At 39.8% G+C, this 23,848-nt stretch overlaps 1 protein-coding gene across 1 annotated transcript in view; it reads right to left on the reverse strand.

Annotated features, from left to right (window-relative positions):
• Positions 1 to 23,848, reverse strand: part of pins (G-protein-signaling modulator pins) — a 120,696-nt gene that overhangs the window by 83,269 nt on the left and 13,579 nt on the right. The window contains exons 7-9 of the mRNA XM_067156042.2: positions 19,992 to 20,158; positions 10,856 to 10,953; positions 6,284 to 6,415 (exon numbers count right to left, since the gene is read on the reverse strand). Coding sequence (XP_067012143.2) covers positions 6,284 to 6,415; positions 10,856 to 10,953; positions 19,992 to 20,158 — 397 coding nt within the window. The remainder of the gene's footprint in view (positions 1 to 6,283; positions 6,416 to 10,855; positions 10,954 to 19,991; positions 20,159 to 23,848) is intronic.

Below are 23,848 nucleotides of genomic sequence, written 5' to 3' on the forward strand. Positions count from 1 at the left end.
GTATCATGTAATATTTTCCATTGATATTCTGTACTGTTGCTATTGTTGGTTTGCATTTTGTTGTTCAGGTCTTGTATTACTGCTTTTTTAACTGCACCATCTCGCAATTTGGTAACATCAAACTTGCTAGACACTTGCTCTGATGTGGTGGTTTTCAATTTCAATCTGATATCTGCCAATAATGGCACATGGACGGACCCAACATCTGCTTCCAGGATACGTTGTTGCTCGTTTGACAATATTTCTAAATCTTTTGTTAACCAGAATATAATCAATCTGATTCCTGATTGGTAATTGAATAATAGTATTTTATTTATCATATGGCTTTTAGTGCCAGGAATGTCCAGGGACATGTTTAGCTTGCCTGATGCAGGTCTCTCTATTTGACGGCTATGGGTGACCTGCATGTTTAGGTGTATGATGATGATGATGATGATGATGATGATGTAGGGAAAGGGCACACAGCCTACTCCTGTCTAATAACACCAAGGGGTCTGCTCAAAGCTTTATGTCCTCACCAGACCATCAACAGCGTCGTATGCACTCGCTGCATAATAATACTGTGGAGAGGTTTGGAATTGAATTCAGGATTTTGGCATGCAGTCTAGAGATTAGAAATTGCACATCACCACCTCTCCTACCCTGCCAGCCAACATTCTGATGGTGACATTTCTTCCACCAATGGGACTCGAATCGGCTAACCACGATGTCAGATGGTATAGACTTGACGCGGTAATGATCATGGCCACCAGGTGAGCTAAAACAAAATTTGTTCAACAGTATGAGAGCTCTATTCACCACCTTCAGGTGCAAAAATGTTTGGATATTGAGATGCTATGTTTTCCTTGTTCTGAATTGTTTCAAAGGTTGGATGCTCAGCCCTTTGATGGAGAGGTGGATTGAAGCTACCTAATTCTTTTTTTTTTTCTCTTAAAATGCTATTTATTTGTGGTGTTGACCTAAGAAAATCTGTGTGTATTTGGAAATTGGGAAGTGTAAAGTGTTGAATGTGAGGAAAGGAATATTAAGGACGATACAAACATCCAGGCCAGGGATATTAATCATTTACAATTAAAAACCCCTGAGCCAGCTGGGAATCGAACCCGGGGCCGCCGGACGCGTTGCCCTCTACAGCGCGGGGCCGGACATCTGAAATATACTTGTGCAGAAGAATGCTTCCAATGTCCGGCTCTGTGGCCAATCGGGTTCAAGGAGTCCCGGGATCGATTCCCGGTCAGGTCAGGGATTTTAACTTTCATAAGTTAATTCCTATGGCTTGGGGGCTGGGAATTTGTGATGTCTTCATCCTTTCAGGTGCACAGGTCGCCACATGGCGTCAACTCGAAACACCTGTACCAGGCCTCTCCGGAGGCCACACGCCATTATTATTTATGAATGTTTTGAATATCCTGGATAGAAAGGAAGAGCAATGAGCCACTAACAGTGATCAAAGAGCGAAAGCTCAAGTACATCACGAGAGGTGAATGATATGAACTTCTCCAACTCATCGAGGGGAAAACAATCTGTTGGGAGAAAAGATTTTCCTGGCTTAACCCCTTTGCTTACTGTATAAACATGTGCTCCGAACCTTCGATTTACCATTTAAATTCTGATGCAAATGAGGTTCATATATCCTGTATTTAAATATTAATATCTCCGCAACTATTTGATCACATAATGTGAAGCTGGTACATAAATACTTAGAATTTACCAGACCCGCACTGCAGTTCCGGTCTAGAATTCTACTGTCTCATTAAGTCAACATGGATTCGATTGCTGGCACCAGGAACTGTTTAGAAATACAAGGAATCTTGGACGGCGTTAACCATCCGTCGTGAAAACAAATAGGGAGCTGCTGCGAGTAGTTGCACCTAACAAAGAACCAAAACTGCAGTTGCTGTCCTCCTGTCACCTTCAGGTCGCGAGCCGGGCAGCAGCCTCTCCGGAGGCTACACACTATTATTATTTATTAATGTTTTGAATATCCTGGGTAGAAAGGAAGAGCAATGAGCCACTAACAGTGATTAAGGAGCGAAAGCTCAGGTACATCACGAGAGGTGAATGATATGAACTTCTCCAACTCATCAATGAGGGGAAAACAGTGTTAAGGACTGGTGCGGTGTATATCGGATAACAACAATGCACTGAAGCGTGTGAAAAATCCCACACAACAAATATGAAAACCTCTGCATGGGGGTCAATAAAAATATCAAAGTATTATTGCACATCACACTTTTTCTAAAACAAATATTAGTAGAAGCCTTTTATTTCAGACCAGTGGGTTATTATACATTATTTTCTGGTCACACTCCTAGACAATGAATGGGAGGTTACACTCGACTATGTGGGAGTGCAAGGAATGTCTTTGGCTGCTACACTTCACTGTATCACTCAACACTAAATAAATTTCTAATACGAAATACAAGCACAAACAGACTCACTGTGTTATTCAGCAAATCTCACTGCTAACCGACAAGCAAACCTTAAAAAGGAATAAATAAAACATTGCAAAAAAACTTTCGTGACTGGGTAGCATGCACAATATTTCAGTTAACAGTAAAAATCACGCTTCTGAACCCCCTGTGCACTGGCCTTGGCTACTCTCTCCCCCTACCTTCTCAACGGTCTTCCAGATTCCAAGCTCTGCGCGTACGGTGTAATTAGGAAGCATCTGGTACACAAGCAGGAGTGAAAATGAGCACAAGAACAAGCTCAATGTGCTAGAACACACTGCACAAGTGGAGTGAGAACAGCAGGTCGTGGATATAAAGTGCAGTGGTATACGATTTCTTATTGGCACAAACAGAGAGACAAATTATTGGGAGCAAAGACAACCATCTAATTCAATCTGCCAGCAGGTAGAAAGAGCGGGTGGAAACAATTTCTAATCACTAGACTGCATGCCAAAAGCCTGGATTCAATATCAAACTTCTCTGCAGTATTATTATGGAGCAAGGGCACACGATGCTGTTGATGCTCGGATGAGGACCTAAAGCTTTGAGCAGACCCCTTGGTGTTATTAGACAGGAGCAGGCTACGTGCCGACACCAGGTTTCGCTCTCCGCAGTGCTCATATGAGCATACGGCGCAGTTGATGGGGATTCGTCCATCGTGTGGGGATGTTAAGTCTTGAGCATACACACTGATGCTGTAAGACAGGAGTGGGCTATCCAGGTTTTACCCTCTCTCTTACTAAGGTCATATATCACGACATTCATTGCATAACTCTTCTGATGAGGTTGACATCTGATCATATAAAAAAGTATATATAAAAAAAAGAAATACATACACATCATTTTCTTTTTTTCTCATTTTAAGATATAATGGATAACACAACTTTCAATTCTTAATGCTCTCCCTGAAAGGAAAAATACATTTTTAAAGATTACAGCCCACCACCACTTTCAAACAGTGACTACTAGAAACTACTTTACCTCTGAACTGCTCTAGAAAACCAACTCAATACATGTCAAACCATATAGGAATTACCCTGAATGACCTACAAACAAAATGATACTCTATCAAACTAAACGACAGGGAAGATACCGAGATAGCACGGCAATGTTAAGGGAGAGGTAGATCCAGTACAGCAATAACTTGTTGGAATAGAAAGTATAAGATTGACTGACATGGTGTTAAAGGAGCCGTCTTTAAAAGAAAACCTTCCCCTTCATGCTCCAATGCAGGACACAATTTGGCCACACAATAAATGCATGCTGCTCACCACATTGACCAGTTTAGATGCTTTCCTCAATGGCTCACCAGGTCATAGATTTGGATCCTGAACAAGCCTGCTTTTATCATCTCAATTTACAAGAAGATTCAAACTACCAATTCAGTTGAGATTGGGTTGAATAACCATAATACTGCACTCAGGAGATGGCAAGTTCCCACCATCAGAGCATGACCTAATGATGGGTTCCTAAGGGTTCCTAATCTTACAGCAGTAAAATGCTTGATCATGGCCACTACAGTACATTCGCAGCCAAAGTAATTTTCTATCTATTGTCAAAAAGCTACCTCTGTCACTGTAGCATTAAGTAGCTAGAAGAAAGAGATTAGAATTGGTGAGATCTGGTAGCAAAAATTATATTAGTGTACGTATTAAAACACCTTTCCACAGGAAGCCACCAACATTATGTGCTCATGTAAGTTTATTAATGAACAGACATCATCTATATATTGTCCGACTCGTTGGCTGAACGGTCAGCGTACTGGCGTTCGGTTCAGAGGGTCCCGGGTTCGATTCCCGGCCGGGCCAGGGATTTTAACCTTAATTGGTTAATTCCAATGGCGCGGGGGCTGGGTGTACGTGTTGTCTTCATCATCATTTCATCCCCATCACGATGCGCAGGTCGCCTACGGGAGTCAAATATAAAGACCTGCACCTGGCGAGCAGAACCCGTCCTGGGATATCCCGGCACTAAAAGCCATACGACATTTCATTTCATCTATATATTGAATGAGTTTACAAAAAACAGCTTTGGCAAATCCGTCCGTCCGTTCTGTTTTATTCTCTCCTAAATTACCTGCCGGTGAATCATAAGAAATTGATATGTCTTTTAGTTCAGCCAACTTTGAGTAATCATAAAATCAAATCATTAAATGTTCACTCTAATAATTGCAGGCAAAGGCTTGCCCTACCCGCAATACATTCTGTACTTAGCGGTTGCTAAGCGACCGACACTTACATTAAAATTCTAATATATGTAATTTTCGTCCTTAGTAATGATATTGCATACACCCATGTCTGATTACAACCTGTCAAGCCAGAGGGTATACACTTCCTCTGATCACGGAATTATACTATTCCCTGCTAGATACTCTTTGATCCTCCAACCTTTCCCAGCTTCCAAATATATTCAACAGATGGCAGAGCGTTCCTAATGACTTCCATGTTGCCAAGTGAAAAATGTTTACGTACAAACAGACCCCATCATGACATATGCCTTAGACGTTATCTGGAAACACCTATCGAAGGATAATCTAGCTACACTACAAAGAGTGAAGGCCATGTATCTTAAACAGTTCTCTGCCTGGCAAAAAATGCTCCTTCGAAACTAACCTATGAGCTCACAAGACAACTGTTCTATATAGAACTGCGATTAAAAATACCATTGCCTTCTACGACACAATACCAAGCTTTATATCAAGAACTGCAGGATAAAAAAGCAAATATATGGATACATTTTTCCCAAACAGATGGCATGTTGACGGCAGAATGGATAAATTCTGACTACGAACTGCGGAATACCATAACGGGCTTCTTATTAAATGTTCATAAAACAATTAAAAAGGGCATGGAAACAATATGACTATGACAGGCAAATCAAGACTAATTATCTGACCTATTTATAACAAATGCCGCGGAGCAGCACGGGTCCTCTAGTATTTTTATTTTATCTTTTTCTAGTGGTTTAATGTCGCACTAACACAGTAAAGGTTTTCGGTGACACAAGGACAGGAAAGGGTTAGTATTGGGAAGGAAGCGGCCATGGCTTTAATTAAGGAACAGCTGCAACATTTGCCTGCTGTGGAAACACGAAACCATAAGAAACCATCTTCAGCACTGTTGACAGTGGGATTCAAACTCATCACCTCCAGAATGCAAGCCCACAGCTACCATGACCCTAACCGCACGACCAACTCGCTCGGTGAAGATGTCGTATCGATAAACTGGTGTGTTCTCTATTTCATCATAACAACAGGCGGAAGTGAGAGAGAGATCTTCCACAATCTATGGCCTCTCTTTGCAAAGACTAGAAAGAGGAACACCACATCAAAGTTGTCCTTTCAATGCCCTTAGTTTGTTGGGAATTCATATGGCTAGCCTTTCCGAGATGCCAGGATGGTTCGAGGTGATAGAAGCACTGATCTGCAAGTCATTTCCTGTTTCCACCATGAGGTTAACAAGCCGTGCAAACGATGTCAGGCTAAAGCCCAGTGGGTGTTGCAGCCAGGTGTCAGGTTTTCTTGTTGTTACTTGACTGTAATGTTTAGAGTAAAATTCCCATCCACATAATGCAGGTTTAAAATTAAAAAAAAGATAACCTGCTGATGAGTAAATACGACAACCTTCATCAGCAGAAAGCGAGATACTGTAGTTTCTTGGAACAGTGACAAATCAAAGAAAAAGCTGATGGTTGTGCCCGGCTGGCAGCAGCAGTACTTGCCAGACACCAGATTAGTCAGTAGATCTCCCCTCATGATGGCGTGCTACAAGACTGGTGCAACCGTACCACACCTTGATTAGGTCCAGGAGTTCCATGCTATGTCTCCTCACCCTGTATCGACGCACTTTGGGCGACGACTGCTCCGCCCCTTCTGGCGACACCTCCGCTCCAGGTAGCCCCAACACCTTGCGCAGGTCTGCCACGTTCATCGAAGCAGTTGCCTGTCCCATTGGGTCTCCCAGCTGCAGATAGAAGCAAACAGCACATTAGTTCAGAACTGTACTTGAAAAACCTTTTGTAATGAAATATAGATCATACTTGAAAGAAACTATACAGCAGATTTTTGCTACTACAGAATAGGCCACAAGACGAATCACAAGTACACATATACTGAAGTTCAGATTGATACTGCCATGGCCCCAAATAACAGACACGACATTCATTTGGACTGCAGAAATGCTATACATTTTATGACTCACCATGACTGTTGTAATAATTATGAAAGTTTCAAAAATGTTGGCCTTTGGAAATTATTGGTACATTTATTTTTCTTCCATCCTCTTCATTTCGTAACTAATCTTTCCTGTCTCCCTCATTTTATACTTTGTTCTCTCTCCATTCCCATCTTGATGTTGTTCTTCATTGTCTCCGTACATCATGGCAAGGAACAAACTAGTGATAAATTAAGATACAGGGGGCATTCGATATATAATGCAACATATTTTATTTCTCGGTCAATTTTGGTTTTAAAAAATCAGATTTTTGTTTGGGACATCTTAGATTATTCTTGCTTCATCTCGTAGTTTCATTAGTTTCCGATAAGCGACAGCGCTATAACTAGCCTTCAAAATGACATCTGTAATGGAGGTGTTATTGAGTTTCTCTTCGTGGAAAATCAGGGCAACACAGATATTCACAAGTGCTTGCAGAATGTCTACAGAGACCTGGCAGTGGAAAAAAGCACGGAGAGTCATTGGGCGTCTTTCATCATGACAAGGTTGAGCAAACCTGTCTGATCGCTCACAGCAATCCATGGAGTGGCACCAAACCAACTCTCCCACAAAGAAAAAATTCAAGACCGTACCCTCAACTGGTAAAGTCATGGCTACGGTCTTCTGGGACTCTGAGTTATTCTGTTCGATGTCCTCCCTCCAGGTGAAACGATCAACTGTGAAGTGTATTGTGCTACTCTAAGGAAGAAACAACTTCAGCGTGTTCGTAGCCACAAAAATGCAAATGAACTTCTCCTTGTCCACGACAACGCAAGGCCTCACATAAGTCTGCGCACCCGACAGGAGCAAAAAAATCTTCAGGTGGACTGTTCTTTTTCATCCACCCTACAGCCTGGACCTCACACCTGACCTCCATCTGTTTGGCCCAATGAAGAATGCACTCTGCGGGAAGCACTACGTGGATTTTGGGGAAGTTATCAATGCAGCACGATGTTGGCTGCAATATCGACCAGTCGAGTGGAACCATGCAGGCATACAGGCCCTCACATTATGATGGCATAAGGCCGTAACATTGAACGGAAATCATGTCGAAAAATAGGGCATTGTAGCAAAAGGATTTGGGAATAACATGGTGTATCTGAATCGTCAATAAAACCAACCTGCTTTTAGAAAAAGAATACATTGCATTATATATTGAACTCCCTTTCGTGTGTATATGTATATAAATATACATGTGGGTGGAATATGAATTGGAACACACAATAGGATAAACACAATGACAAATAAGAGTGGGAAGAGGAAACGACGACAATCTCCACATCTTCAAAATGTTCAATCACAGTTCTCTAATGTCCCCCATTTCTTCTCAGGCTGCGTGGAGATCGTTTCGGCTTCATCAGGAGGGTGGGTATCAACACTCGCTGAGCCTTCAGTCCTGATGTGGGAAGGGAAGGAAAGAAAACTTGATCATCATCAGCTTGGTGTTGTTCCACTTTTAGAATCTTCAACAGGTGCCATTAAGCTCGGTCCTGGCCAGCAGCTGGACGAATGTCGCGGCTTCTCAGGTCCTTGTTGATGGATTCCAGCCATTGTTGCTTGGGTCTGCCACAGGGTCGTAGATGAGGTGAAAGGTATATTCATAACTGTTCCAGGTGCTGCCCGTAAGAGGAGGCCAAACCATCGTCATCGCCCTTCTCGCATTTTATCTCGAAATGAGGCAATACCAAAGAGTGTTTTTGCATATGTGATCCTGGAGGGAGACGACAATTGTCCGGTGAATTAAGCACATTTCCCTTGTCTGAAGTCGACTTTTAGTAGTCTTGGTAACGGGCCAACATTTTGTGCAATATAATACCACTGGATGTACAACAGTTTGGTAGATCTTTGCCTTCTGGTACAATGGCATTCTACAATCACCCAAAATACCCGTAACTTCCCTCAACTTTGACCGCATTGTTCTGACTAGTGCTCTAACATCACCGTCAATTCAACTCTTATGCTGCAGGTACAGTCCCAGGCATCTGAACAATTTAGCTTTCTGAAGATCTACAATATTAATGTAGATGGATAAAGCTGGATAAAGACAAGAAAAAAAAGAAGTGACAAAAAGATAAGATGAATGTATAGAGACGGGTCCAGAAAAATGTACTCACTGTTCGATGGTCCATATCTTCTGATAAATTTGACTTGCAGGTACAATTTTTAGCATTGAGAGAGAGATATATATGTTTGAAATGACCACCGCAGCTTCTAAACAACACTGATGCCATCAAACTGCAAATCAAATTACATCTGTCAGTTTATATGGCATAATGGCTGCACATGATGATATGATTTTTTCACGTAGCTCGTTGATGGTAGCTGGTTTTTGTCAATACATATCATTCTTGACGGTCCCCTACACGTAGAAGTCCAGTGGTGTCAAGCCAGGAGACTTAGCCACCATCCAGATAAAGTGTCATACAGGTACAGCCTGACATCTCAATGACAGTGAGGTGGGGCTCCATGTTTCATCACTATAGAGGGTTTGAATGGCAGGCAAAATTCTTGTTGGAAGTGTATCAAGAAATAAGTTTCATAATGATAGATCCGTATTGAACTGTGATTACAATAAAGTAAAATAATATATTATTATTGGTCCACCTTTTCAATACAAAATGAAAATTACATAGGGACTAGTTTCGACCTAGTAATAGGTCATCATCAGCCTGAAGTAAATTAAAGCGTAAATATCGAAGAAAAACATAAACAATGTAAACACAAGTACAGTCTTTTTAAAGGTACATACCATGTGGGAATTTGAGTAGAGATATATTAAAAATAATAACTCTTCCAATTGACGAAGCACTGAGCGGAAGTTATGTAAAGTTCGGTGCGCCGTATATTATAAAAGACCACTGTGCACTAAATGATGTAATAAAGAAGAAGAGTAGGTTGAATGCTGGCTTCTTCTTAGCTGTTGTATATTCGAAGAAGATTACGTCGTATTTTATAAGGTATTGAAAGACGTCAAAATACATGGATGTTGGAAAGGCTCTTCATTTTTTGGAACAAGGCAATTGTTGCGCGAGGAGGCTTAGGAAACCAGAGAAGCGCTATATTATGTTAAAAAATAGAGATCCTTAAAAAAGTTCCGTGCGTCGTATAAATTGTGGAAATGGAAATCGAAAAAACTTGGTTCTTAAGCGATAATGTTGTTCATTCAGAGATCAATTGAAAATAAAGAATCGTAACATTGTCTTCTCAAGATGTTTATAAAGTAGAATTAATAGACGATGCGAAGTATGATACTAGGAGAAAGCTCTTCTGCTTCTGGAATCTTGAAGGACGATGGATGTTTCACGAGGTGGAATAACATATATGGAGACACGGTACCCACGAAGCAGACGGGAACAATCAAACCACGCGATGACATATCACACCACACATTAGATTCACTGCCTTCTCCACATGAATGGGAGGATTTACAGATCAGTGGACACAGCTGTGGCGGTTCACAGTACCATTAAGTCTGAACTGCACCTCCTCAGACCATAAAAATTTCCCTGCAAATTCCTAATACTCGAGAACCATGTGCTCAAACCATTTACAGTATTCCAGCTTTCGATCCGGATTGTCTTTGTTCATTGCGCGTAGCAGTCTTGGAATGAATAATTTCCACTTTGCACCTTTAAGAACGTGTCTTACACCTGACCGGCTCACCGCACTTTCACGCACACTCCAATTCAATGATTTTTGTGGCGATCGAGTAAATGTTGTAACACCGCAACCCTGGATGCTCGACTTGTAACTGCCACTGCCGTTGAACATTGTGAATGTTCTTGTACTTCCGGAACCATTCGAATACAGCTTTGCATTCCACAAATGATAACCTTAACTCAGTCACTGTTGCTACTTGACTCTCTTACGCCCCAACACTCGCGCATGCAAAGCACAAATTCCCAGCACCACCTACCCATGATAAATTTAAGTTACACCACACATCCACATGAGATTAATAAGTGTAAGATGGTTTGTTTCAAAATTATTGGATTAGAAAGAGTGAGTACATTCTTTTGGACATTCTCTGCATTTGTCTGCTCCTTCTGTTGCTTCACTGATCTGCCATCATGCTTATTGCATTATGAGTTCCTTTTCACATTCCTATCTTTTGATGTATAACTTGTTTTGTGACAGAAAGTGAACTTGGAATATAATTTATTTTCAAAGTATCTTAAAGAGGATACTTACCTCCTTTGATATCTCCAAATGTTTTGACGCGAAGTAGAGAGCCTTCTCGTGATTGCCCATTGCAGTGTGCGCATTTCCTAAGCTCCAGCAAGCTCGACCTGAGGTACACAGATTACAACACTGGGAGCTATTCTTCTATATATATGTATTTCAACTTAACGGGAAAGGTACACGTTTAAGGGACAAAATTTCATTTTATAAATTAATTTTTAAATACATCGTACCTTCCTGTTTAATTTGATGTAATATATTACTTCCACTACATCACAAAAACAAGGTTCTACTCTCTCCAAACCTTTTAAAGTTATACTCTTTTTACTCATTTTTTGAATTGTCCTTGATGGAACTGATAAAGGAATTAAGATCAATGGGAAGGAAATATACACCATCCGCCATACAGATGACACTGTGATACTGGCTGACAATTTAGATGACCTTCAATTCCTTTTCAATAGTATCAACAAATTAAGCAGGGGATTTAGCCTTAAAATATTCATTAAAAAAAAATCACAGCAATCAGCAAGCAGAAAATTAGCAACATTGTTATAACATTTGTCAGACAAGCCATTTACAAATGTATCCATCTGTAAAATTCAGCATTGCAAGCAGTTTGTTTCTGAAATTAATGAATAATAATGTTATTTACTTTAGGTCCCATGAACTACTTTTACGGTTTTCAGAGACATCAAGGTGACAGAATTTTGTCATGCAGGAGTTCTTTTATGTACCAGTAAATCTACTGACATGAAGCCGATGTATTTGAACACCTTCAAATACCACTGGACTGAGCAATTTGGGGTCAGAAGGCCAGCGCCTCAACCGTCTGAGTCACTCAGGCCCAGTTTCTTCAATGAAACACTTCTGTTGAGGAGACATAACATATAATTTAACAAAATAGTCGTCTCATTAAGAATTGTTAACCCTAACAAATTGTTAATACTTTTAAATTAACTCATTGGGCCCGAGCCACGGAACCGTTCCGTGCTTCGTCTCAGTGGACCAAATGCCGGACCACGGAACTGTTCCGTTATCTCATTTTACTACGTAATTCAACTTTTCCTCAAGAGATGGTAGAGTGGGTTGCATTTGTGATTTGTGTAGGGACTCTTTCTTTGCAATGTTATATGCTCTTTGCTAACATATATCGATAGTGTGTTTGGTAATATTAGTTTGAAGTGGGCTATCTCTCAACTTTGAGATTCGCTTGTAAACAAGATGGCTGCCAGTATAGAACTGATATTTACCGATATATAACCCCTTTTAGGAAGTAATGACGATTAGGAATGTAATTTTTTCAGTGAAATTAGTCGTAATATTAGTACTAGTGTGAGCAAAGCTCCTGAAGAACAAACAGATGTGGAAATTGAAGAGGAAATGCAAAGAGAAGGCTGTGTTATAGCTCAGCAGGTGGACTGAGTACGGACCCGTGAGGCTAATAAAATAAAATATTTTACTGTATTCCTTGTTCCACAGTTTGTGGTATGAAAGCCTTTTGTTTTCATGTACATTTAAATCTTTATGGTCTTATAAATAACAAATTTCCCACGATATGAAGCGACACTATATTTCCTCCAAAATAATCTCAGCACCAATGCAGTTTCAATCCAACAAATATGCAGGGCTCAATGGGTTAATATGGCAGCAGCCCTGTGTTAAACATCTTAACAGCTGCTAAAATTTCAAAATGGAGGCATGTAAAAGACGTGAGTTTGAAGCTTTACCGCTGTACGAAGACTATTTATAAACTGAACAAGGCAAAGGACAACCCACACTAAGAAAAACGTTTTAGAGTTGTCAGAAGAAAGATTTCTACAAAGATATCAGATTACTAAAGCCAGAAAGAACAAGGGACTAGAAGAAATTGAAAATAGGTTAGAGTATCCAACAGATTGAAACTTATCAGTGTTTCCAGTGCAGCAGTTGCTTATAGTTTTCACAAGGAGAGGTCAGAACCTGTGTCCAATTGATTTCAACGAACTTAATGTACCGTACCTGTCGGAGGACACTCAACAGTAACTCGTGTATAAGGGTTTAGGTCAATACGCTTTCGTTTTCGAAAAAATTGAGGAGAAATACCAGGAGGAAAGTTGCAACACAGTCAAGCGGAGCGGTGGCCGAGTGGTCACCGTACCTGTCTATGAACCAGGAGAATGTGAGTTCAAGTCTCGGTGTAGCTTATATTTTTTTATACAAATTATTATTTGAAGGAACGTGAAGGTAAAAATGCGAATAAAAATATAAAGCAAACTGCAGTGAACTTTATTTTCTACCTCAAATTAATATACATATATATACACAGCAGTAACTGTGAGAACCTTTAGGTCTATGATAATTTCAAGTAGAAAATAAAGGGTAGTGCAATTAGCGTAATATTTTTGTTGCCGTTTTTATCTTCACATTCCTTCAAATATTAATTTATTTTGTACAAGAATTATAACTGCGACAAAACTCGAACTCACGTCTACGAGGTTCGCAGACAAGTACTGGGACCACTACGCCACCATTCCGCTTGACTGTGATGTAACTCCAAGTATATATGCGTTGCATTGGAATCGGGATTCATCAGTTCATTAGGTTGCGGACCTGACATGTGTAAGTAAAATATGTTCGCTTTTAGTGTTCTATCACGTCCAGTTTGTCCAAAGCGGATCCTGTGTCATGACGTCATTTGACCTCTTTTTTTCGGGGGGGGGAGGGAAGAGCGTATTAGCCCAAACCCTTATACTTATACCCTGTTACTGTTGAGTGCCCCTCCACAGGTACACTGAAGCTCGTTGATATCGGTTGATCGCAGAGTCTGGCCTCTCCTTGTTAGATATTATGTTTGAGACACTCATCGTGTAATTGTAGATGACTATGCTCACAAGTGCAAGACAAGAGTGTGTAGAATTCTGCAAAGAACTGCTACTGCAGCATTAACAAGGGATTGCATTATTTTCCCTGCAATAAAAAATGCCCGAAAATCTTTCAAGACATATCAATTAGCACATTTGCCCGGTGATGTAGGAGCCTTAGATTGCACTCATATAAAAATAGGCTATATTGAATGTTGTGATAATACAGTCAGTTCCTTCATCTTTTAAGCACACTACCATACTTTCAAATTAAAACTATAACAACATTTGTCTCGCATTCATCATAATAACGCTTTTGTTGCCTCTTACTTGACACGTTTACGTCTTAACAGTCACCGCTAACCATAGCCTATAATAATGCCAACCATATGTGACAAAATACTATTTCAACACACCACTAGGACCGCTTTGTGTAAAGAAACAAAAGACGCTCACTGACAAACACGTTCAGAAATCTCACGGAAACATCTTAATTTGTCTTTAGCAATTCCTATGTAACAAATGTTGGAAATATGTTCGTGAAACAGGATACTTTTAACCGAAGTATTAAATTAATAACAATTGTTAGTTAACATCTCTTAAGTAAAATTTAACACAGGTTTGAAGAAACTTGAAGACATAATTGTTGGAATACCAGGTTTCCTGTAGTGCTGTCAGTAAATGTTGTGATGTGTTAGTGTGTACGTCAGATGATTCAACTTATCCAGTTTGAACAATTAACTGTATTTTATTACATACATTATAGACTGTTATGCCTTTCAGCGTTCAGTCTTCAAGCCTCTGTGAATTTACTAAACGTTGCCACAATCCTCGATTTGCAACTAGTGTTGTGGCCTCATTTAGTTCTATACCTCTTATCTTTAAATCGTTAGAAACCGAGTCTAACAATCGACGTCTTGGTCTACCTCTACTTCTCTTACCCTCTATAGCAGAGTCCATTATTCTCCTAGGTAACCTATCCTCCTCCATTCACCTCACATGACCCCACCACCGAAGCTGCTTTATGCGTACAGCTTCATTCATCGAGTTAATTCCTAAATTAGCCTTTATCTCCTTATTCCGAGTACCCTCCTGCTATTGTTCCCACCAGTTTGTACCAGCAATCATTCTTGCTACTTTCATGTCTGTTACTTCTAACTTATGAATAAGATATCCTGAGTCCACCCAGCTTTCGCTCCCATAAAGCAAAGTTGGTCTGAAAACAGACCGATGTAAAGATAGTTACGTCTGGGAGCTCACTTCCTTCTTACAGAATACAGTTGATTGCAACTGCGAGCTCACTGCATTAGCTTTACGACACCTTGATTCAATCTCACTTACTATAATACCATCCTGGGAGAACACACAACCTAAATACTTGAAATTATCGACCTGTTCTAGCTTTTTATCACCAATCTAACATTCAATTCTGTTGAATTTCTTACCTCCTGATATCAATTTAGTCTTCAGAGGCTAATTTTCATACCATACTCATTGCACCTATTTTCAAGTTACAAGATATTACACTGCAGGCTTTCGGCACGATCTGCCATTAAGACCAAGTCGTCAGCATAGGCCAGACTGCTTACTACATTTCCACCTAACTGAATCCCTCCCTGCCATTTTATACCTTTCAGCAGATAATCCATGTAAACTACGAACAGCAAAGGTGAAAGATTACAGCCTTGTCTAACCCCTGTAAGTATGCTGAACCAAGAACTCATTCTACCATCAATTCTCACTGAAGCCCAATTGTCAACATAAATGCCTTTGATTGATTTCAATACCGTATTTACGCGAATAATCCCCGCACCCTAACTTTAGGTAGGCTTATTTTGAAAAAAAAAAAAAAAAAAGCCAACTTTGACGGGAAAAAAACCGCATCCCAATTTCGTGCCTGAAATTTTTTAAAAAATGCGCGGGTATTATTTGCGTAAATACGGCCCGCCACCGAATAATCCTGCACCCTAAATTTAGGAAGGCTGATTTTGAAAAAAAGCCAACATTAACACAAATAAAACCTGCACGCCAATTTCGTGCCCCAAATTTTTTTAAAAAATGTGCGGGTATTATTCGCATAAATACTGTTATCTACCTTTAATTCCATAGTCCCCCAGTATGGCAAACATCTTTTCCCTTGGTACCCTCTCATATGCTTTCTCTACATCTACAAAACATAAACACAACTGTCTATTCCTCTCGTAGCATTTTTTAATTACCTGGCGCATACTGAAAATCTGATATGACAGCCTCTCTAAGGTCAGAAACCACACTGGTTTTTTATCCAACTTCCTCTCAACGACTGATTGCACCCTCCCTTCCAAGATGCCAGTGAATACTTTGCCTGGTACACTAATCAATGAGATACCTCGATAGTTGTTGCAATCCTTCCTGTTCCCTTGCTTGTAGATAGGTGCAATTACTGCTTTTGCCCAATCTGAAGGTACCTTACCAACACTCCATGCTAATTTTACTACTCTATGAAGCCATTTCATCCCAGCCTTCCCACTATACTTCACCATATCAGGTCTAATTTCACTGCTCCCTCATGACAATGGAGTTTATTTACCATCCTTTCCACTTCCTTAAGCATAATTTCACCAACATCATTTTCCTCCTCCCCATGAGCTTGGCTGTTCACAACAGCACCAGGATTATTTCCTTTTACATTGAGAAGATGTTCAAAATATTCCCTCCACCTCTCCAGTGATTCCCTGGGATCTATTATGAGCTCACCTGAATTACTCAAAACACTGTTTATTTCCTTTTTCCCTCCCTTCCTAAGATTCTTTATTACTGTCCAGAAAGGTTTCCCTGCTGCTTGACCTAGCCTTTCCAGGTTATTACCAAAATCTTCCCATGACTTCTTTTTGGATTCAACAACTATTTGTTTCGCTCTGTTTCTTTCATCTACGTACAAATTCCTGTCTGCCTCGGCCCTTGTTTGGAGCCATTTCTGATAAACCTTCTTTTTACGTTTACAAGCTGCTCTCACTTCATCATTCCACCAAGATGTTCGCCTTTTCCCATCTTTACACACAGTTGTTCCTAGGCATTCCCTTGCTGTTTCTACTAGAGCATCCCTGTATGCCACCCGTTCATTTTCTATATCCTGAACCTGCTTATGTCTACTGTTCGAAACTTCCTGCTAATCATATCCATGTACTTCTGTCTAATTTCCTCGTCCTGGAGATTTTCTACCCTTATTTGTTTGCAGACAGATTTCACTTTCTCTACCCTAGGCCTAGAGATACTTAGTTCACTACAGATCAGATAGTGGTCTGTATCATCGAACAATGCCCGGAAAACACGTACATTCCTAACAGATTTCCTGAATTCAAAGTCTGTTAAGATATAGTCTATTATGGATCTGGTACCCCTAGCCTCCCATGTGTAGCAGTGAATAGCCTTATGCTTGAAGAATGTATTCATAACAACTAAACCCATACCATCACAGAAGTCCAGCAAATGCTTCCCATTCCCATTAGCTTCCATATCTTCCCCACATTTACCAATCACCCTTTCGTATCCTTCAGTTCTATTCCCAACTCTCGCATTGAAATCGCCCATTAGCACTATTCTATCCTTGCTGTTGACCCTAATCATGATGTTACTCAATGCTTTATAAAACTTGTCAACTTCATCCTCATCTGCACCCTCATATGGTGATTACACGGACATAATTCTAGTCCTAATTCCTCCAACTAACAAATCTATCCACATCATTCGCTCATTTACGTGCCTAACAGAAACTATGTTGTGTGTAATGGTATTCCTGATGAACAGCCCTACCCCAGACTCTGCCCTTCCCTTTCTAACACCCCTCAAGTACATTTTATAATCCCCTATCTCTTCCTCGTTATCTCCCCGTACCCGAATATCACTTACTCCTAGCACATCCAGATGCATCCTCTTTGCTGACTCAGCCAGTTCTATTTTTTTTCTTCCATAAGCCCCATTAATATTGATAGCTCCCCATCGAATTCCATTTCGTTCGCCAAGTTTTTTCCACGGAGTCCCTTGCCTGTCAGATGGGAGTGGGACTCTGTTGCTTCCATAGGTCCGAGGCTTGCTTAAAACGTTCTGAGCTCGGTAAATTCATGAAGAAGGCTGCTACCCTACTTGCACATAGTCCAAGTGAGGATCTATCCTCTAACGGGTTATGGACCACCGGTGGATTGTATAGTCCTACCCACCTGAGCACAAGGAGGGCCAGTACTCAGAATAGGTCCGAGATGCCCACTCCCATTCCACAGCAACTGGTATCTTGACTCTCAGGACCACTTACTAGACCACTCAGCCGTTGCCAATGGTTCACGAACTAGGACGTGACTACAGTAACCCACAAACATGAACCATCCGTATTTTATATACATGAACATTTTCTAAGCACCTTTCCTTGTACCAAACCTCTATAAACTAATTAGTAGAGCAAAAAATTGGGGTGGGGGAATGGTAACAGTTTCAAAAGACAATATATTTCTAGAACAAATATTTTAAGAGATTCTAGGGTGCATATGTTTATACGACTCTCTAATTTCAGTTTATTTATAGTGCAAATCTCCACTTAGCTTGCAATTCACTATGCAAATTAAACAATATTACTACAGGTAAAGGATGTGGAAGGCAATCATGGGAACTATTATTATTTATAAGTTTCATATTCCGTATTGATTGGATTCAATGTAATAGACCAGAAAAATGTTCCACCGATCAATACTATTTATTGTGAGTTAATTATTGCACTAGTACCGGTTTCGGCCTTTCTTGGCCATCATCAGCTAGCACACAATATTTACAGTCATTAGACAAAATTACAAAGATGTTACTTAGAGCATCCGGATGTCTAATGAAAAATGGAAGTAAAATATATTGCAATATGTTGCGTTAAAATATCTCTGATTAAAAGTGGTGATGGTTATAATAAACTAAAACCTATTGAGTGAGCATGGACATGAGTACATAAAGACATTAAAATATATAGGCCACATCATAAGACACTAAAAATATAGCACATTAAACACATTAAAACATGGTATATTTTAAAAACGTCTAATAACTGTAAATATTGTGTGCTAGCTGATGATGGCCAAGAAAGGCCGAAACCGGTACTAGTGCAATAATTCACTCACAATAAATAGTATTGATCGGTGGAACATTTTTCTTGTCTATTACATCATGGGAACTAGTCGAAGTAATGCATAGGAATTGTTTCAGTTGTGTCCAGACTCCAGTGGGGAGAACAGATTGATTTAGAAACCAAACTGGACTAATACAGGGAAGTGTATTGTCTTCACTTATGTTTATATTGGTTATGAATGAAATTCTAAAGGAAACAAAGCCAAGATATGGAGGGGATATGGGAAGATTGTTGTTTGCAGATGACCTAGTGATCTGGGGAGTCAACAGTACAGAAGTGCAAATCAAACTAGAGGCTTTAAATGACAATATGGAGAAATAGGGTATGAAAATCGGTGTGGAGAAGAGCACAACAGTGATAAGAGGAGTAAGAAGAGGAAAAGAAATTGCTAGTATTTGAATACTTCAAATATTTAGGAAATGATATAATGCAAGATGCTAGGTTGGGTAAGGAGATCAGCAGAAGGGTACAAGTCGGAAATACGTTCTACAAGAATGTAAGGAACCTGGTGAGGAACAGAGAAGGTCCTATGAAATGTAAAGAGATAATGTACAAGATGTACTATACCCCTATATTAACGTATGCATCAGAGACTTGGATTTTGACAAGAAATGAGAGTAAAATTTAGGCCAGTGAGATGAGGTTCCAGAGGAGTATGGCAGGGAAGACAAGAAGAGACAGTGAAGGAAATGTTGAGGTCAGAAAAGAAACAGGGGTAGAAAAACTGAGTGATAGGAAGCTAAGATAGAAGGAAAGAGGGCAAGAGCAAGATGGATGGACTCTGTTAAGAACAGTATAAGAAAAAGAAGACTGGGATGGAATATTACTGAAGAGGAGTGGTGGAAGGAGAGGCAATGTTAGAGACATGCCATCAACAACCCGACCTGGCAGGATCTGTACATGGGGAAATGATGATGATGACAACAGGTAATTGCTAGCCTTTTCAAAAATCTGAAATTGATTTCATACATGGTAATAAATGTATGGTAAGCACACAAAAAATTGTTGCTGCTGAGCTATAAAAATTGGTGTAGGTTTTACAATACATCAAATATTCAAATTTTACTAAATTTAAACTAGCAAAAGGTGTACCTCCCCACTTAATTTATGAATTACACAAATTACTAATTAAGACTGAATGCAATATCGAGAGTAGTCTGACCTTCTCCCACTCGGTCCATGAGCTGCTGGGCAATGATGAGGTGCCTCAGGTGGTACTCCACAGCTGTGGGATAGTCCCTCAGCAGAGTGTAGGTGTTTCCGAGACTGTAGCACGCTTGGGCCTCTACAGCTCGGTCACCCAGCTCCTGTGCTAGTACTAGTGTACGTCTGAAATGTCCAACAAGAAGGCAGTTATGTGGTGCAACTATGTTAATCAAACAGGAAATAAAAGAAATATCACTACATAAAATATTCTATACTCAAATAAACCATTGTTGCATCATCATCGTTCCCCTTGTCCAATATGATCTTGGATTGGGTTGTTGATCATTGAAACTTCATCAGAGACGTCGTGAAAGTATGTTACTCTCTTCCTCAGGTCTTGTTCCCTTTGCACCAGGCAAACGCTGGGGGCTGTACCTTAATTAAGGCCACAGTCACTTCCTTCCCACTTCAATCCTATCGTTGCCATAAGACTTATCTGTGCCGATGTAACATAAAGCAAACTGTTGTTGTTCACTTTGTTCTCTCCATCGTTTCCTGTGTCTACCTATACGTCTTTTCCTTCTAACCTCCAGTTCAAGCATCAACTTTGGGATCCTCATTCCTCCATTGTTTCCATGTGCCCATACCACTTCAGTTTCAACTGTTCGAACAACTGTTCCCATCGTGGTTACTAATAAAAATTATAAACAGTATGAGGATAAGTCTGCAAGGGAAAGAAAGAGAGGTGAGGAAAAATAAAACACAATACAATAATAATCATCATCATTGGTTTAAAATTCCAATGCCTGCTGATAAGCTTCTTCTGGACTCCTTTAGTCTTGTTCTTCACAACATCCAGTGACCTTCCCCTTGCCGCATGTCAGTCTTGACCATATCCATCAAGGCATTTTACTTCTATCTCTCTTTCCAAATACATTCAGGCTGTTCTTGTTGTCTGGATGTGCTGACTGTCTACTAAAGACGTCTTAATCACAGCCTCCCACCTCATTTCCTCTCGACTGGGTAGCACATCTCAGTAACTTCCATCTACATGAACAATTTTTAAAGAGTGTTTCAATCTTCCCATTGTAACATACTATAGTATTGACCAGGAGGACAAATAAATTATAATAATTACAGTAAAACCTAACTGAGATGTTTCTGCAGGGGACAAGGAAAAAGAAATGCGAGAAAACATACCACTGAAAACACAAAGAAAAGCTATCCAAAAGGGATATGGACCTGCAGGATACTACTTTTTCCTACACGAAGGCATTTTACGTTGTGTATCCATGGGTACAGTAAAAATTATATCTACCATTTCTAAAGATGAGAGGAAAGTATTCAAAGGTGTGAAAAACACAAGAGAAAAAATATGAAAACCTTTTCCACTGGGGCTTATAAAATACAAAAGTGCACTGAGGAAAGGTGAGAAGAACAGCAGACAACAAAGCGAAAACATTTGCATTGGGGGTAATAAAAATATCAAAATATTTTTGCAGATCACTTCTTCTAAAACAAATTTTAGTAGAAGCGTTTTATTTCAGACCAGTGGATTATTAAATATTTTCTGGTCACACTCTTAGAATATGAATTGGAGGTTACACTCAACCATATATGACTGCAAGAGATCTTTGAAAACGACTTTGGCTGCCATTCAGAATTTGACAAAACCTTGACCAACTCGAGTGATTGAGTTGAAACTTGAAGGTGCGAATTCCATCATTCGTGCCACCTCTGTGCATATGCAAAATTCGATGTGGGTTCAGTTCAATTTTTGTCTGTCTGTTACAAACATGGCTTAAACAAATTCTCAAAACTCTGTTTAGCCAGGATATGTACTAACCGATACATTAAGAAGGTCAAAACAGCAAATATTGCATTTCTTTATTAGTATTAGCTGTATCAAAGAACTGTATACAATAAAAGATGTGCAAAATATAATTTTCAAAGTTTTATGCATTTTTACCATATGAGGAATAATAACCGAGATATTCACAGTTGTATATTTCAGAAATAATAGTGCTATCTAAATTTATTCATGACAAACACTGTAGAAACTGCAATTTCCAATATTTTATGCCTGATACATTTTTACTGTATGAGTTAAGGTACCAGAAATATTCACTAGTTTAAACTCTTGCTAAGACCATTCACGGCAAACAATGCTAGTAAGAAACTATCTGGTAAATGTGAAGGTTGTTGTAGTGATCATTTTTATAAACAATAGAGAGGACAATGAAGAAGACTATCAAATTTAATAGAAAAACATGAAGGAACGATCACTCAAAGAATAAAACAAAAAGGAATCATAGCAGGGAAGGGGGTTTGAATGCTCTAATGTCACAGAGCCGGAGTAAAGTAAAATGTGATGGCTTACAAGGGTCTAAGGCACTAAAAACATTACAGTGACTATTCTCTCCTACTGCCACTCATCCCTACTAGATGGCATTACTGCTAACCCATCAACAACTGGTACACACCAGAACAAGGCAAGTTCATCTTCATCATTGTTTGAAAATATTCTTTTTTGTTTTTGAGCCCTCCTGTGTTTTGATAATTCTGTGCCTGCGTTCTAAAGAGGCCAATGTCAAAAACAAGTTTTCAAGCTATGAGCATTTGAAGTTTTACTTATAATTTTCCAACTGTTATGTTTTTAATAATTAATTTTAAAGTTTACATGTTGTGGAAATCAACTGATTAAATACTAAATGTTTCTATCATCATCAATTCCACTTTTCCAGCTGACACCGGGTGGAGGCACTTGGTCCTGCCTCTGCCCCATCCTCATCCAATACTGTGTTCCAGTCCAGGTTCCGTTGTTCTCCACAGAGTACATCCATCGAAATCTTGGTCTCCCTCATCCTTTCTTCCCTGTCAACTGTCTTGGCAGTCTTTCCTTCTTTCATTCACTTGACATCTCCGAACCACCTTGATCTAGTCTGTTCTAGTTTGTCATTTAGCTCTTTTCGTATGTTGTATCCCTCCTTGTTTTCTGTACCATGCTCCTCAGGAGTACTCTACTATAATCTCTCTGAGTCAATGACCAGGTTTCTGCTGCATATGTCACTATAGGTAAGTAATATCCCTTGCACATTATTTCTTTAGCCTTCATTGGTATATCTTTATTCCACGTTAACCTCAGTTCCTGGTGGTAAAAGACTCTCCCAGTTATATCCTGCTACTAATTTCCATACCCAGTCAGTTCACTTCCCAAGTATTTGAAGTGTCCTACTATATCCAATTGCTTATCTCCAATTCTGATAGCTCCTTTTCCGACTCCTTGGCTGAATGGTCAGCGTTGAGGCCTTCAGTTCAGAGGGTCTCGGGTTTGATTCCTGGCCAGGTCGGGGATTTTAAGATCTCGGGTTTGATTCCTGGCCAGGTGGGGGATTTTAATGGCCTCCGATTAATTCTTCTGGCCTTGGGACTCTGTGTTTGTTCCAACATTTTCTTCTTCATATTCAGACAACACACTGCACCACCAACCACCACAGAAACATGCAATAGTGATTACATCCCTCCATATGGGGTTGGCATCAAGAAGAGCATCCGGCCGTAAAACAGGGCCAAACCCGCATATGCGATACAGTTTGCACACGCGATCCAATAGGTGTGGAAAAAGAGGTAGAAAAAGAAGAAGACTATCACAATTTTGATTTTTTTAAATGACACTGGCCGCTTTAGAATGAAGCCATAGATTTATCTGTCTTCACTTTCTGTTGCTCCCACTTCCCCTCACTGGTGTATCATTGCATTTATCCTGTTACAGTATGCACACTTTTCTCATATTCCTCTCTTTCTACATAACAAAGGTATATAACAGAACATTTGTTTGCAGTGTGTGGAACACAAATATAGGTGTAAGAAACA

This window comes from Anabrus simplex, chromosome 12 (genome assembly GCF_040414725.1).
Source record: "Anabrus simplex isolate iqAnaSimp1 chromosome 12, ASM4041472v1, whole genome shotgun sequence".
In the NCBI taxonomy this organism is placed as follows: Eukaryota; Metazoa; Arthropoda; class Insecta; order Orthoptera; family Tettigoniidae; genus Anabrus; species Anabrus simplex.